The following is a 17,694-nucleotide window of genomic DNA, read 5'->3' as shown; positions in this document are numbered from 1 at the left end:
TTCGAAGAAGAAAACGGCTAATCTAATTGGCTGAAACTACGGACTGGCGGAAACTACGTCATCAGTCAACGTCAGTTTTTGGTGCGAAATTGAGTTGGTATTGTCATTGGCTTTATTTTTAAATTTAAAGTATGATTTTTTATTTTCGGGTATTTCTTGAAACGCAAAGATACCAGTATAACAATGAGATATGATCCAAATGCGTAATTCTTCTCAACGTTCACATGAAACGAGTCTTTAGACGTATTATTTTAACCAAGCTAGCTAGTTAGCCACAGTAGTCATTGTTTGCTTTGCTAGCTAAACGTTAGCTCGCCTGGCTGAAAACCAGGCATTGGTTGACCATAACTAGTAACTAACTACAATATTAACCTGTAGTAACCATAGTTCCGGTAATATATAAATATTTTTAAACAGCCAATTTATATAGGGACATTTGCTTAACCTACTTTATTGGTGTGTCAACAACATAATGCCAGAAATCAAACTCAAGCACGTTGTGTCTTGCAGCAGCGAAGACACTGTAAGTTGACATTCTTTTACTCTCAGTAGAATTGTAATAATATAATAATCAATCACAATTATAGTTTCCCATCACCTACTGTTGCTTTTCGTTGTTTTTTCCTCACTATTTCTAGCTTATTTAACGCACATTTGCCACATTCTTATTTCTTTATCAATATTGTATTGCTTTGCAGGCTCACAAGGCTGAAAACTTGCTTAGCTCTGACACCTACAGGAAATGGAAGGCAGCAAAACCAGGAGAAAAACAAACCTCAGTCATTCTACAGGTATTCCTCTACGCCTATAGTATTGTGCTTTTGTTTAAACAATGTGTTTTGTGCTGATATGACTCGAGTATGCCAATTCCATATTCTTTACAGTAAGCTGTGAGTCACAGAGCTCAAATAGGTTCAACTGAAGTTTTCAGCCATTTAATGAAGAGCTATTTAATGAATAACTGGAACGTGCTTTAAATATGTGCTGTTTTCATGTTCCCAGCTTGAGAAGGAGGAGCAGGTGCACAGCATAGATATCGGGAATGAAGGGTCGGCTTTCATCGAGGTGCTGGTGGGAAACTCATCAGCTGTCAGAGACCAGGACTATGAGGTATTAATTAGTATGAAAACCAATGCACCTCAGTGATCATTAGAAATAGAATCCAAAAGGAAGTACGCACATCTCTAAAAAAAAAAGAAAAAGATACGTACAGGAAAAAGGAATGCAGTCTGCACACTGTTTAGCAGCTCCCAGAGGTAGTTTTATTTAAGGAGTAGGATGACAATGTTTCAACCCCAATGGGTCTTCGTCAGGTCTACCTGATGAAGGATACAAAAATACTTGGATTATGCTCTTATTCAATCAGCGTAAACTAATGGAACAAAGAATAGTAAGTAATACAAAGTAATTGACAGAGGAAAAAGTTATTTTGACTCTTGAGGGAGAAGTACTCGCCCCTAAACCATCTCGATTTTTTCCGCCGACCGCTCGGTCTGGCCGTTCTTGTATTCTTTATTTTGTTTTACTGAGAAGAAGGTTAGAAATAAGTTTAGGGTTAGGCATAGTTTTACTGGGGTTAAGTGTAGGTATAGCGTTAGTTTATGCATAGTTTTACTGAGGTTAAGGTTAGCAATAAGGTTAGGTTTAACCGTTTAAGCATCATTTACTTAGATTACTTTAGGAATACCAGGCCGCGCAGTTCCGCCGGCTGTACACCTGGGGCGAGTTGGTAAAGGGGTGAGTCGTTTGGTATTCTATCATTTTGTCAAAAGATCTGTCATTTTTATAGTTCAAGGTAATTTCAATGTTTCTACTAGGTTCTTCTGGTTACGTCATCCTTCATGTCTCCCACTGAGAGTCGAAACGGCACCAACACGAACCGAGTGCGTTTCTTTGGGTCCAACCAGCTGCAGAAGACCACAGCCCAGGAGAAGTGGGACCGTGTAAAGATTGTGTGCAGTCAGCCTTACAATAAGGTGAGTGACGTTTCACTCAGAGGGTTGTCTGTGCATGAATTAAAATAAATTTGAATCATGACATTCACGAAACGTGTATGATCACTGATTTGATAATAAAGCATTGATACAATGTTTCCGCGAGCATAGTCTGATTCATCACCATTGAACATCAGTCAGTCATGTGTTCAGATTTGAGTTTTGAGAATTTATAGCAGATTTGTTAAAGATTGTATTACTTGGAAAGGTTATTCTACAGATACAATTTGAAATTATTATTTTACTCCCCAGAGCATAGCATATGGAGTTGCCTTTGTGAAGTTTCATTCACCACCAGATAAAAATGATCCACCAACAGCAGCATCGCCGGTAAGGAGGGCTCATTCTCTTGTCCTTTATACTCTTTGCTGTTAACTTTTAGCTCTTGTCATATGAAAAAGAAAATCTTTTTAACTTGCACAGAGCAAGTTACGTTCATGTGGCAAAGGGAGCACAGAGCCAGCGTGAATGTCTCACACACAGACATGTGCATCCGAAATCTTTTGCCTACTAATTATTATTGTTACATACATATTCTGTATTGTGACTGTTTTTACTGAAAAAGTCATTTGAATTTCTTGGTTTCCACACAGTTTTAGATCTCACCAGATGTATCAATAGGCAGAGCTATCTAGTCGTCTGGCTACATGAAACTTGAGTCACATATCTCTAACTCATATTTTTTACACCAAACTGGCTAATTCTTCACCCATGGCAGAAGTTGACAAAGCTGGGCCAGTTTAAGGTGAAGGATGAATCTCCCTCAGCAGCCCCCAGTCTGCAGCCTGGCCACCTTTTCTTCAACCGGGAGAACATCACAAAAACCAGCCCTACACTCAAAGGTAAAAACATCACTTTTTAATTTATTGAGGCAGTGATTGGAATTAAAAACCCTACAGTGATCATCTTTTATTCGCAGGTCTTTATGAAGTAGACAGTTGACATTTGTATTGTAAACACTCTTTATTGAGTAGTATTTTGTTAAGGGAGCTTGTCATGTTTTGGGGGAGATTCGGAGAACACAATTTTGTGGAGAACTGAATTTTAGAACCCATTTCTAAGCACTAAAGAACACTAGGTCTAGGGTGCATGCTGTCCAAATTATCTTTTCTAGTTTGCACTAGGGCAAATGCAAGTGTAATACTCCTTTACAAACATGTCCCTCCACCAATTAAACATATAATCATTAATCATTATAGCCTGGATGGCTGGCGTAGAGGTCTGGGTACCTAGGCTCAATGTAGTCTTGACAGTGTGTTGGGGGTTCAAGTCCTGACGTCCCGACGTCCTTTGCTACATGTCACTGCGCATTAACCTATTTAGACCTGAGGCCCATTCTGAAAAATAAATCTAATTCCAAAATGTTCTGAAAAATAAAAGCACAAAAATATGTTTGCTATAGCTATATATCGCCTGTCAAGTGGAAACTGTTAGCTTTCAAGATAAAAACGAAATAGAAAAAAAAAAGTTTGGATCTGCTACTTTTGATGCCTTCATGTGACACTGTAGTATGATAAATTAAGGCATTATTAGTATGGAGTATGGAGAGTGTGTAGAGATGTCTTCAGAAGAACATTCATAGTTTCATCTTTATTTCAAACAATTGAGTGTCTGGTGTCCCCTCTCTCTCTCCTTTAGTTTCTCCTCAGATTGAGAAGCTGAGCTATGCTGCGGCCACCCTGCAGTCTAGTGGTGCCTCTCTGTCCTCGGGACCGTCCTCCACCTCTAGCAGCACCTCGTCACAGGTATAGAATAACAGTCTACAGCAGCACTTCTGAAAGGGGGTTTGAATTATTCCAGGAGGTCAAGATGTTTCCCGTGTGAGTCTATACGAAAATGAAACTACATAATGTAAGCTTTCATATGATATATTGTTCATTGAAATTGGAAAAGAAATGAAGAAGATATGACCATCTGAAACTTGTTGAACCGGAAACCCCAAAGTACAGAACTTCCCCTGCAAAGGTTCCAAAGATTTGAGCACCTCTGGGCCCCAGGAATGGGTGTGACAATAGATACTTGTCTCCACATGTACAGGTGGAAGTACACAAAAATCTAAATACAAAAAAATCACTCGGAGGGGGGGGTATAAGGAGGTTGGGCACTGGGCAGTCTCCTTTTGACCCGCTGACATTGATAGGTGACACGAGGATAAAGGAAACATTCAATCCAAATGTCCAGTTTGCTAATTCACAACTATTACTACTTTGATGTTGAAACTTTGCATTTCTCTTATAGGATTATCTGACGAGGTTAAACCTACTAAATTGGTCAATATAAGTAAAATAATATAGCCTTTCCATATAATAGGAGTATCTTTTTATATTTTTCCAAGGAGAATACAGCCAGTAGCATATTTGAAATAACTAAAACATTATAACTCATTTACCTCTGAGAATGTTTTCATTCTGGATAAGATCATAAAAATGGTCTGTGGTCTAATCTAATAAAAAATAAATGGATGTTCAAATGCAGGAGTTTTCACGACTCATCTAACTGTAACTAGGGCCGTCACCTTGCCCCTCCCACCCCTCACTGGTGCGAAACTGGGTAGGAAAAACGGGGAAGCATTTTAGACTCACAAAGCACAAAATTGCCAAAGCTTCCCCGTCGTGCTGCCAGAGCTCTGGGTATCAGGTTTTGAGATGGCAGAGTCAGAAGATTTAAAGTGGTATTCAGTGATCTGCAGTCTATGACTGACTCTTTGACTTGATCATCCATCAAAATTAATAGCCAGTCTATTCCCCTAGGACTGGGGAGAACTAAATCACGCAGTCATCTTTCAATGTGTTAAATACAAACTTGTAAATGTTTCCATTACACCATCTCCCAGACTCCCACACTATCAGGCAGAGGCATTCGTATGAAAAGAGATTCTAGTGCAACTTTTTTGTTTTTGTTTAGTTTAGCAGAGTGTGAACAAAATAATTGGACATGGCTAATCATTTGCATGTTCTGTGCTGTGTGTTTGTGATTGCCTCTGTCACATTAAGAACAAATGACATTCTTATTTTATATCTCCGTTAACTCATAGCCTCCGGTAAAGAGAAAATTTGAGTTCAGTAAAGATCGCCTGTCATCACCGGCTCCATCCATCTCAAAGAAGACCAGTCCCTCAGGGTCACCCGAGTTGAAGGCTGCCACTCCTAAAGCCAAGCCTAAACCGAGCCCAGCCAGCACCCCCAGCCCAAGCTCTACTAATAAAGGTAACACGCACACTAGCAATAGCTCCAACCACTTTCTATTATACTGCATGTTATATAAAGTTGAGGGATATAGTCATTGACAAATTGCGGGGCATTTAGTCTTTTATTAATACAAAACTCTTTGTGCTTCAGCCTCAACGGCTCAGAAGACCAGTGACAAGAAGCGAGAGAGCCAGTCCAAACCAGAGCCTAAAGCTAAACCACACAAAGTGAAATCCCAGAGCCCTGAGCAGGTGCCTCTCAACCAGATCATGCAGGGCGTGGTGTTTGTCCTCAGCGGCTTCCAGAACCCGTTCAGAGCGGAGCTGAGGGACAAGGCACTGGCCATGGGAGCAAAGTACCGTCCTGATTGGACCCCTGACGCCACACACCTTATGTGAGTGACAGTGAAAATCCATTTTCATCCCCTTGCACCTGTGCATGTAAAAGCATAATGTGGCACACAACTTGACAAGTGCCTGCTGCTACAAAACGGTTGTCTCTCTGGTGTCGGCGTCATTTATTTTTGATTGCGTCTTGTTTCTGTGTCTAGCTGTGCCTTTGCCAACACCCCCAAGTACAGCCAAGTGAAGTCAGCAGGGGGCATCATTGTACGGAAGGAATGGGTGATGGACTGCCATAAAAGGAAACAGAGGATCTCCTTTAAACGGTAAAGCTCACAAATAATGAGTAGACGAATAAAATAATCACACCTGTGTGAATTGAGGGGTGCTCTTATCATCATACGTCATCATAGATCATCTCACTCTGGCCAATCACAATTTACGTTCTCGCTTTTGTCTTCAATGTTTGTGTTTACACACTTACACCCTCAAAGCTGGACATAGGAGGGCCTAGCGCCCCTCAAAAAGCACCTTACAGACCTATAGTCCACTAAAATGGGTGATTGATATTGCACACACGGCACTAAAACACTGTTTTTCACGCAGACACAGATAACGTACATCAGGTTTACAAAAGAGCCTGAAAAGTAAGGACTCCTGTATAACTAAATAAGTCACTTGCTCTACACCAGGGGTTCCCAACCTTTTACCTTTCTATTACAATTGCATGGTTATAGATTCACGGTCGTACCGGTGTTATATGTCCCACGGATCGTTGAAGTACAGTGGTACAATGGTGGACAATTAAACACTTTGAAAGACAAATATTGTACATTTGACTACACTACATTTATTCAGATCTACAGATCTGGTGTATTGTGAGCTTGTAGATCTACTATTTACACTATTATTTATATGTTTGATTAATTAGCTATTATTGATGACGGGCACGAATAGTTCTTATAATGGCGGTGGTTGCCCCCCCTCCGCCCCATCGTCTTCTCTCTTCCATTTCCTTAAGTCATTATCCGATTGTACAGACAGAGACCACCTCCTTCTCGATCCTCTCTCATTCCCCCAGCCGGATGAACTCAGGCCCCATCCTAGCCATTCTATTGTGCAAGAGTGCTGCTTTGATGATTTATCCCTTATTTAAAAGCTGCATCTGTCATGTGTAATTAAACCAGCCACTTACTTTGATGATAAGTACCCAAACACACACACAGACATGGAACACACATAAACACACCCACTCTCTCTGTCGCTCCTTCACACACATTTGTATGTAAATGCACAACCTCTCTCATGGTGGAACAGTGTTAATAAATTAATGCCTTTGCATCAGGCACAATTCTCTTATGTATTTTTATGGTATTTCGTCATCAGCTAAGCACCTCAGTAATGCTCTCTCAATAGTCTATCCAATCAGAGAAAACCTGGGGACTGAAAAGAGTAGAAGGGGGAAAAGTGGCTCTGGCTTCCACCTTCCACTCAAGTCGTGTAGAGTAAACAAATTTCTCATTAAAATGTGAAGGGCCTGTAGTAGCATTCATTCAGAGAGCATGGTGAAAACATTTCAGATTCGCATTTTGGCAATCTCACAGGGAGCAGATGTGCCTGCCAACTGTGATGATAACCGTTTGAACTAAAAATATGATTGATAGTGATGTACTTCAAAAGCTTGTTCGATATAGGGGAAGTCGGGCAGTGGTTATGCAATCTTTTCAAACTTCAAAGTCATGCTTCTCTAGTCTGGATCAGTAGAACTGTCTAGAATAAATTCAGCGTGTAGTGATACACGAGAGACTGTTCTGTTTTGTGTGGTAAAGGATCCGATCTTAACCTTGCTTCTAGGTTTACTGGACTCATAAGAAGCCACTGTGTGCTTTCTTTAATGGCATCACTAGCTGTAGCTACTAGCTAGGACATTCAACAATGATTACAATATCAAGTGTATGGGCTAAGTCATTTTATTTATATATATATATATATATATATATATATATATATATATATATATATATATATATAAAATGAAAGATCAATATGGGCAGGTGAGATATTTTCTTTTTAAATCAGCAAACTGCAAATCTATCACCAATCAAGAAGCTGTTACACTGACGATGACTTCACACCACCACAGCATTTTTCTTGTGTGTACACTTCATACTAAAGTCATTCACCCAGTTGATTGTCACTAGATACATGTCTGTCTGCTTTGTAGGTATAAGCCTCTGTTGCCACAAGCAACAGTGTCTGCACTCTCCTTTTTTAAATTTCCTTTTGGCCGCATCTTGTGCGATAGATAAGCATGGGTCTGTTCATTTCTCCCCACAATGTGACGCGTGATGATGGATACAGGAAGTGTGGACATCTAGGAAGGTGGGCACATCGATGTTGAAAGGAAAATTGTCTTATGTAATTGTAGAAATATTTATGCTTTACATTAATTACGACCATTTTCTTTTTTTTTTACATTTTGGGAAACACCAATTTAACATAAGGTGCACATTCTTCCTTTGTGCCTAGACTGCCTACTCTTCTGGTTGCCACGATATGATTACCCTTTGTGGTGGTATTTCATTCTCTTGAGTGGGGGTGGTTTGGGGTGGAGGTCACGTCTTCACTGAGTGAGAATACCATAGTCACGTAGTGTTTGCACAACCACATAATCGCTCGGCCCAATTTGGTACTACTACACGCTCCCTTATCTGCACTAGACTCTTAATTTACTTCTTTACATTCTGTCAGTTACACATCACCTTGTTGTCCAAACACTACACACAATCCTCAGTTGTTGCACACACTTCTCACGTAAAATCCCAAAGCATCAACCTACAACACAAATGCCGGCCTTATGCTTACATTATCTTTGTGAATATTTGTGTGTTTGACTATAAAAAAAAGTAGGCCTACGCAGAGTCATTTTACAAAAGGAGAATTGGCTCATTCTCCAGAGTCATTGTCATTCATATGGTGTGTTCCATTTCTAAGATTGTGTTTTCAATTTTGCTGTAAATGTTTGGTAGTGTGCAGCAAATGCTTAGTTGAGTGTACTAAATGCACAGTATGTTTGTCATTTGAAAATATGGCTGTGTACCAATTGAAAGCACAAGTTCCATTTTGTGACAGTGTCAGGGTTTATCATTTTGTGTGTGGGTTTGAGAAAGCAGTTTAATAACGTGTTAACAATCGTGGGAAAAACTGTAAGCTGCAGCTACTGTACCTACCTGACTTCAATGGATGGCATCTAGTTCCCACTCTAGTGTTGATGGCAACAGATGTGAAATTAGCTTTCATGCAATAGCTCGACAGGATAGATCTATCTTTTCCAGAAAAACTGCAGTATACATTATTCTGTGGTATTGTGTTGTCAAATAAAACATCATGATAACTTCACACCTTGTGTGCACACCACTGTCTTAATGAATGTCAGAGGTTTCCCCTCAACTTTGACACATCACAGGTTTACGCAACAGTATGTTTTCTGGGGGCAGACACAAATGAATACAGGTCAACATACAGTGTTTGTCTTGTTTATTTTTGTTCATCTGTCTCCCTTTCACCTTAACACCAGGCATTTGATGGATGGAGCAGAGTCCAGCTCAGAGAGTGAGATGGAGATGGATGAACAGAGCGAAGAAGAGAGAGACACCAGGGTAAATGTGTTATTTTAGCTACATTTGTTATTTAGCGGAAAAATAAGGATTAGAAACTAATTGGAGGAAGAAACCTTTTCACGCTATACACACTGACACTATGCTCTGTCTAATAGCGGGCTCCAACAGAGCAGCAGAGGCAGGCCACCCCAAAGAAGATTCCAAAGGTGGCTGAGGAAGACGAGTATGGCGGCTCCACAGACATGGATGAACCAGGTTTGACTCGAGCTCCTCCCCCAATTGCAACTTCTAGATATCAGCAATACGCCTTTGTTAAATCTGGCACAAGCTGTCGAAAAAAAGAAGAAATAATACTGCTGTTTTGCGTGTGGTTGAGAATTGGAGGAAAAATAAATGTGCGTTTTGCAAAGTGTCTGCTAGTGCGGAGGGCATTTACAACTTGACTTGCTATGATTTTGTATTCAGTTACAATCTGATCATCCAGGACACATTAATCCAGGTGTAAATGGGGTCATGTGTGTCCATCATGGATACGTTCACAGCAATAGTTCATTTCTAGATTGTTGGTCCAGACTTGCCTTATAAGAGTGTCACACTGGAAGTACCTGTCTGTTTGCTAGAGAAAACGCGGACAGTGGGCTTTGAGAGTCTGAGATTGTATTTTTCCACTTGAATGAGTCCTGAGAGGGTAACACGATGGAGAAAGAAGTGGACAGACTTACCCTTGAAAGTCAACAGCAGCACAAATTGAACGATTGACTGCCAAGATAAGAGTTCAGCTGCAGTACAATAATACAGTCTTATCCACAGGGCAACTCCCTTGGTGCCTTTTTTATTCCTCAAATTTGAATCCTTTAATCTTCCTTTAATGAATCAACAACCTTCAAAACTTCTGCCCTCTAATTGTGTGCTGATCAACTACATACACAAGTTGGCTGAGAATCTTTTACATGGCCGTGAGACTTTGGTAGGGATTTTTAACTTAAGCTGTATGAAATACTATTATTTGATTGCCCGAGTCCCGTGGTGGGAGTTCTGCTCTGGTTTTGGTCAATATTAAAGGAGAATTCCATACTAAAAGGCTTTCTTACCTTTCTTTGTAGTTACGTCCCCATCAAAGAGGTCCAGGTGTTATTTTGTGCAAAAGCTCCTTATTGGCTATTTCCCCTACCATAAGCCCTAAATGAATTGCATTGAATTTAATGGGATGTATGGGGTGTCGTGCTAATTTGCTTATTTCCATCGAAATAAGTAGTAAAGTGTGCCGCTTGGGTAATTATTTACATTATAAAGAGAGGATACATACATTTTGAGCGATTGAAATAAGCGAATTAGCACAACACCCCATACATCCCATTCAATTCAATGCAATTCATTTAGGGCTTATGGTAGGGGAAATAGCCAATAAGGAGCTTTTGCACAAAATAACATCTGGACCTCTTTGATGGGGACGTAACAACTACAAAGAAAGGTAAGAAAGCCTTTTAGTATGGAATTCTCCTTTAAGTAGTTCCGGTCATTTTGTGGGGGGCACTGGGGCCACGCAGTAAAAGTAAATTAATTCACAAAACTAACGTAATTTGTATTGTTGACCTATTTCTAAAATATTAGCGCAACTTTCGTACAACATTGACCCCTCTATCACATGGAACTATTTTGTTTTGGCGTAGTGATATGGACACAAAATGCATAGTTCCGTGTGATAGATATAAAAATGAACGAAAGTTGCATTCATATTTTAGAAATGGGTCAACAATACAAATGACGTTAGTTTTGTGGATTAATTTACTTTCACTGCGTGGCCCCAGTGCCCCCCACAAAATGACCGGAACTACTTCTTAATATTTAACCAAAACCAGAGCAGAACTCCCACCACGGGACTCGGGCAATCAATTAATACAGTTGCAACCACTATATTAATGGCAAGTATTTCATACAGCTTAAGTTAAAAATAATCTGATCTATCCCTTAGTTTAAGACGGAGAGAGGGCATGCCATACGGCATACTCTATTGAAAAAGCTAAAGTATGGGCGCCCACTGGTCTAGCGGTCCAGGCGCATGCCACCTATAGGCTCTGGTCTTGTTCCTGTCCATCTTCACTGTAACTATCAATAAAGGCACAAAAGGAAAAAGACAAAAACGCTTAAGTACAGTAAATGAAATGAATTGAGTGGGGCAAAGGCACAGGTTTGAGAGTGAAGGGATTGGAGGAGAGAGACCACTTTTAGTTTTATGAAGGTCTGGCAGAGATGGATTGATGGGACACCATGAAAAGGATACGGAACACAATGAACCGTGAAGGGACTTGTGCATGATTCTCATTTCTATGTTAATGTGAGGCCAGGAGTAAAGTGGCAAGGTGCATTAGTAAGGCAACATGATGGCACTTGCGTACAAATGGCTGCCTGGCACCCTTTCCATCCTATTCAGCCTCAATAAGGATCGGTGTACTTACAGAGGCATTCACTGTCTTGCTTCTCTTTCCTTGAAGAAAATAGGATTGAAGCATAATAGTCTTAACCCATTCTGGGCGGGGACCCCTTTTTGGTGTTTTAAACATTGTTATAATTTAGCTATTGAAAAATAGCATATCTACAAGCTCATAGCGCGCCACCAATTGGTGCGCTACGAGCTTGTAGGTCTGCTATTTTTGAAAAATCGTGAAAATATTTATTTCAGAAAACTGGAAGATTTAGAAGATTAAAAAACAAAATTGAGGTCAGGCATGAATGGGTTAAGTCTTATAAGGAGCTATCGATAAACTCCTTTAAACCCATGTGTATTATTGATAGAAATGGAGGACGTACTTAATGGTTCTCCCCCTCTTATGAGTCATTGCTAAATGTGATTGTGACAATAAATTTAGGGCACATGAGAAGATCATAAGCTACCACTTTCCTCAAGACCACATATATCATACATCTCTGCAGCTGGAAAACGATTTGCACTTCTGTGCAAGGATACCCAAGACTCAAATGTAATGAAACTAGTGGTAAAATTATGTGCAAAGTATCCGCGCAAACTTGCATCGCTACCGAGGTGATGTCCAACGCCTGCATAAGAATGGAGAATGTGTAATGCAGCCGTGCAGTTGTTGCTGATACTTTTATTTAAAATATATTAACACACATTGGAGAAAGATCTGTGTTTGAAGGGATTAAGCTTTAGTTTACATGCATGTATGTGATGGAGACCACAGAGATCAGTAAAGTTGTAATTGTGCATCAGTTTGATCAATTTCCTAATTAGTTTCATAACCCCCCTCTTAAGTACAAGGCCATGTTGTGACCAGATATTTCCCTCAACATATTGTAAGATGGCTTAACTTCCTTGTTAATTACAAATGAACACTACATTTCCCAGGAGACGACGATGACTCTGCCATGGACACAGAGGACGAGCTGAAGAGGTGAGATCAATTCCAATGTGTCTGATATTGATCGTGACAGGGTGTGTTGTGTGCTCAAAACTGGCCAGTAATAGATTCCCTTTGGCGGGCTCCACATCAGCATAGTTTGAATCGCTGCAAGAATAAAAATAATTAATGAATGGAAAATTAGAATATTTTTCAATTATCAGCTTAAAAAAAATCACACCCGTGTGAACTGAGTGGTGCCCCCCCACCTCTCTCTCTCTCTCTCTCTCTCTCTCACATTAGCAGGCAACATTGCAGCACTATCCCTCTCTGTTTCTGGTGCCCCCTACTGGTACCCTATAGTCATATACTGGTGCTCATGACCACATAGGCAGTGTTGGGCAGTAGCTAGCTACAAGTAGCGACGCTACATAGCTTAACTACATTTATCAGTAGTGTGACGGTAGCGTCGCTCCTTTTGAACCAAGTAGCGTTTTCTGTAGTGTAGCTATTTTTAGACCCAAGTAGTGACGTAGCGTCCAACAAACGCTATACGTTACAAATTGACTGTTAAATAAGTTTTGTGGAAAAGAAATCCCTGATGATTGGTTGGTTGGTTTAGATAAGAGTCTGACACAAACAGCGGTGGCGCGGCCGATCTACAAGCTCACAACACCCTGTTGTCCCACTCTGTGCTGCGCTGTGCTGTGCTGGCTTGCGCTGCAGAATTAGAGCAGATCTACAAGCTCACAATGCGTTGCAGCGCGACGCGTTGTGAGCTTGTAGATCGGCCGTGCCACCGCGCAACGCATGCAGTCGAATTATACACACAATGGAAACGAAACAAAAACAAGTTGCAGGCTAATTGAGTGCACAACGGCTCCGCTCACAAACAAAACGACTCGTCACTCGAGTGAAGTGAAAAGGTATGCTGTCATGTCATGTAGGACTGTGTGGACAAAAAAAGGTTTTATTTCAAATAATCTGTCACGCATGGATCGACGACCTCTCTCTCTCTCTCTCTCTCTCTTTCAGTCTCTGTCAGTCCAGTGTCATGATTTCACAATTGAATTTTGATCAATCACAAACTGTCTGCAGGCAATCAAGCAAATGTGATGATACTTAATATTTATAACAAATAACAGCAACACAAGCAGCTGTTCATTTTACTTTTATAACCAGTAATTTGAGCTGCACTGCAGGGCAGACTGGTACACTGGTTGTGTGGTGGTTTTTATGATCATGGCAACAGGTTTGTGTTCCATTGGTATTCGTTGTAGAGTAATACATAGACAAGTTAAATTGCTCATATAGATCATCAGACAGGGGATAGCTTCCGTGTAGTTGAGCTATATTTAATAGAGAGTAACTGGTAGTGTAGCTTACTACATTTTCCAAGTAGCTTGCCCATCACTGCACATAGGTACATAGATAGGTGTACACAGACATTGCTGGTTGTAGGAGTGGTTGCACCACTCAAAAATAGTGAAAACATCAATGGTTTTTGTAATTATGTTTTCCCCCCCCTCTCTCTATATAAAATGACATCAAGTAAATATTTGTGGAATTGGTGACAGTTTGAAGCTGAAGCACTGAAGTGTCCCCATGTCTTTGTCTACCCGACAGAGTTGAGACTGAGAGCAGACACAAGAAAGCAGAGACCGGAAAACACAGAGTGAAAGACGAGGATCCCTACGGGGGATCGACGGATGAGAACACCGACGCCGAGGAAGAGGTGGACTACCCCATCCCAGAGTTACCAGGTCTTATATATCTTATTTCTATATTTTGTACAATGTATACTGTATATACACTGACTGAATGTTTAAACTGCACATGGTATGTTTCATCCATTTAGACCTTGAACTCCTTTTTGTTGTTACTGTATACTTTTCAATCTGGGAACCACTTTTTGTAACATTAGCTGTTGCGCTATATAATATATAGAGAGAGAGTAATGGATAGATAGATAGATATAGAAAAAGTTAAATTAAAATATGAAGTCTTCTTTCCTATCAAAGGGAAGTAATACATATCTCTCTTCATATTAGTAAAGCTAGTGTTATTCTCACTGTACCACTCCACACCCATTTATTTAATCTTTTTGTTCATTTCAGTCTTCCTGACAGGAAAAAAGTTTTTCCTTTACGGCAAGTTCCCAAACAACGACAGACGCCTCCTTCTACGGTACATCGTTGCATTCAACGGGTGAGGAAGTTGAGGTTTTGTTGGTGGTGCAACTCCACGCCAAAAGATATTATCAAGGAAATGTTGTCAGATAGTTGTCATTGTCACACCACCCTGTACATTGACTGGCAGTAAATATTATAATGACAAACATAGCTTTAATACTGTTCTTTACTCTCTCATTCTGGTCATTGTGTCCCCTCCAGGATGGTGGAGGAGTACATGAATGAAAAGGTGCAGTTTGTGTTGACCAGCGAAGGATGGCATGACTCCTTTGAAGATGTAAGTTGAGGCTTCATGTGCAAATAATCTGTCGATTCTGCCTTCACAATTTTCTGCACACATGTACTACATAAAGGTTTGATTGTTTCTGTGGGTGAGAATCCAGTGAGGGATCATGTCGCTGCATTACTTGGAATGTCCACTGAAAGTGACTTTCACATGTGAACTTACACCAAATAGCAAGGGATTTTCGGAATGGGATTGATACAAATTCTCTGAATCCACTCTGACATCTACCGGGGTGGTAATGAAAAAATATATCACCCAATCTGATCTCTGAACGATCCTGGGAGTTACGGTTGTTTGGTTCCGTCATTTGAAGAATATATCATATCTTGGAACAAAATAGAGTGTGGGTCCATCATTTTGGACCCATGAAGACCTATAGTGGAGGAGATGGCATCAACCTTTGTGCAATTACGCTCTCTGTGATGCTACTCGTCGGGTGAGGCAGTTGGTAGTCTATACCCTCTCCATTCCAACAGCGGAGGGGTTCATTGGTTGGAGGTTTTATTTAATGTCCAAAGATATGGTTTATTTGTTCAGACAAAGAGCGTGTGCGTGTAATATGTTCACATCACTATCATGTTATACCTTTTTTCATTTGCAGGCATTGATGGAGAATGGCAATTTGTGTTTTGTCAAACCGACATGGATTTATGCAATCAATGAACGACAAAAGATGCTGCCCTATCAGCCATACTCTGTTGTCCCTTGAACACTAGAAATGCACATACATACATACATACCGGTACATACATACATACATACATACATACATGCATACATACAGTATGATACAAGCAAAGGGGAAAGCCATAAACTATTTGTATGGATTTTTGTTTTTGTTTTTGTTTTCCCAATTCACTTCTAGTTGAATTACTCGTTTGAAGCAATAAAGTTATACTGTAGTTCATAATTATCCTGTCTTAATTTAAATTTTAAATATAATTGCGAAATTTGCGACCGTATGTCGCAGATTTCATGAAAACCTGCCAAACCTGTCCGTCTCTCCATCACTCACATCTCCATATATGGTTGTCCATCATGCCTCGTGACATCACGCCTCATATATGGCTGTCTCCACTCTCCATATATGTAGATCACAACGCCTCGTGACAAGGTTGTCAGTCCGTCACGCCTTGTGACACGCTCCATATATGGCCGTCTCCATATATGTACAACTTCCTGGTCTCAACTGCGCATGTTTCTTTCCTTCCATGGAGCAACATGGCGTCACCCGTACGTCTTTAGACAGTCCTTGTCCCAGTGTAAATTCTTCCGCCTCTCCTTCAACACACATCGCTCCAACGAACTGCAGTGGCCATCTACTTTTTAAATATCTACCTTATACCTTTTGTCCCAACCCAACCCTTTGGTGTGGTTTGGGCTTAAGAGTGCTCGTTGGATATCACTCAACGGCCCTGTGTACCACTGTTTTGAATTTGCACATAATGCAGGAGGCAGCAGGATGTTGCTTTGATGAAAGCAAGTGCTTCCAAACTCTGACACTGAATTTCTTGACAAAGTTTCTCATCTTTAGTTTAAACCTGGCTCGCTCCTTTGCACATGAATCCTAGCATCCCTATTTTTGTCTAAAATAGTATCTGTGGGGGAAAATGAGCCAAATACTCACTCAATACTGTTTTTCACTGAATAATAATAAGTTAGCTTGAGGAAAGGAAATAAGACTTGTTAGAAATGGGAATATGTTGTTAAATTGTTTGATAACGAATACAATATATATATATTTTTTAATTTTTTAATGTCATAGACTCATAGTAGGTGAACATTCTGAGAAAGATTACAAGCTTGAAATGTGTCGCGTTGTGAGTAGCTTGCCTATATTCTGCAAAGATAATTGGTATAGAGAGTTAAGAGTAACATCCGTTGATGCCAATCGATAAAGTGTATAGGGTTTGAGTGATTAAAACTATCAATATTTAAAAAGACAGTCCCATTTGTCATCACCCCTTAATTCTTTGGTGCATAGCCACAGCGCCTCAAAGAGCCTCAGTCATGAAGTCTTTCCACTGGCTCAATAATGAGACCCTTTTTTATGTAGGACCTTTTTGCATTTAGGACCTTTTTGCTTTTTTGTTCTTGGCTTGTCTGGTGTTGCTCTCCTGCTACACCAGGATTTAGTACAGATGGATGATGTTAATTGCGAACACCTTTCTTACATGAAGTCTTGGCTTAGGTACATCAATATATTGATTGTCTTTTCTAGTACTGTTTACATCCTAAATTATGTCTATATGAACTCTAGGCTACCCTCTGAAATTCTCATTCAATTGAAACGGGCCTCAAGCCTCCAGGGGCCTCCTGATTTATTTTTCATTTTTTTGTAATTATTATTTGTAGTAGTATTAGTAGCAGTAGTAGTAATATTGCATTTTTGTTTGTAATTGTTCCCACTTCCCGGTGTATGCATTCACTGCACTAGCAGCGCTGAGAGTTGCGATGGCATCAGTTGCGATTGCATCAATCAAGGCTACTATCTGCCGATAGTAGCCTTGACAAAAGTTAGACATGGGGATTTACTTCAATATTTAACAAGACAGTCCATTTGTAGGTGCAGAGCCAAATTCAACTTGGGGAAAAAAAAACGCTTTGCATTCTGGGCTGCAATCTGGCATTACTCTCCTGCTATCTCCGGCTACTCCAATGGCCTGTGATGACGGCTACAGGCACCTTGTTTTAGTGGCCACACTATTTAGAGAGCA

The 17,694-nt window shown here is 40.3% G+C and overlaps 1 protein-coding gene across 2 annotated transcripts; it reads left to right on the top strand.

Annotated features, from left to right (window-relative positions):
• Window positions 1-62: 62 nt before the first annotated feature.
• On the top strand, window positions 63-15,881 carry xrcc1 (X-ray repair complementing defective repair in Chinese hamster cells 1). Of its 2 annotated transcripts, none has more exons than XM_080767417.1 (17): window positions 63-523; window positions 699-791; window positions 1,003-1,110; window positions 1,818-1,976; window positions 2,247-2,324; window positions 2,716-2,836; window positions 3,633-3,739; window positions 5,029-5,200; window positions 5,333-5,576; window positions 5,733-5,849; window positions 9,101-9,182; window positions 9,299-9,398; window positions 12,508-12,553; window positions 14,126-14,262; window positions 14,617-14,707; window positions 14,893-14,968; window positions 15,579-15,881. In XM_080767417.1, the coding sequence occupies exons 1-17, from the start codon at window positions 473-475 to the stop codon at window positions 15,684-15,686; spliced, it is 1,890 nt and encodes a 629-aa protein (XP_080623543.1). In that variant the 5' UTR covers window positions 63-472; the 3' UTR covers window positions 15,687-15,881. The 2 variants fall into 2 exon arrangements, with proteins under 2 accessions (XP_080623543.1, XP_080623542.1); XM_080767416.1 differs by having other exon boundaries at window positions 2,713-2,836.
• The last annotated feature ends 1,813 nt before the right edge of the window (window positions 15,882-17,694 follow it).

This window comes from Protomyctophum bolini (genome assembly GCF_963924005.1).
Source record: "Protomyctophum bolini genome assembly, chromosome: 7".
Lineage (NCBI taxonomy): Eukaryota > Metazoa > Chordata > Actinopteri > Myctophiformes > Myctophidae > Protomyctophum > Protomyctophum bolini.
This window is presented reverse-complemented; position numbering and strand designations above follow the sequence as displayed.

Bases quoted from the DNA above. Each gene is read 5' to 3' on its own strand.
- xrcc1 (XM_080767416.1), top strand. From the start codon at position 473: ATGCCAGAAATCAAACTCAAGCACGTTGTGTCTTGCAGCAGCGAAGAC. The intron at 1,977-2,246 runs GTGAGTGACGTT...TTTACTCCCCAG, and splicing joins GCAGTCAGCCTTACAATAAG to AGCATAGCATATGGAGTTGC. The intron at 14,708-14,892 runs GTGAGGAAGTTG...TGTCCCCTCCAG, and splicing joins TACATCGTTGCATTCAACGG to GATGGTGGAGGAGTACATGA.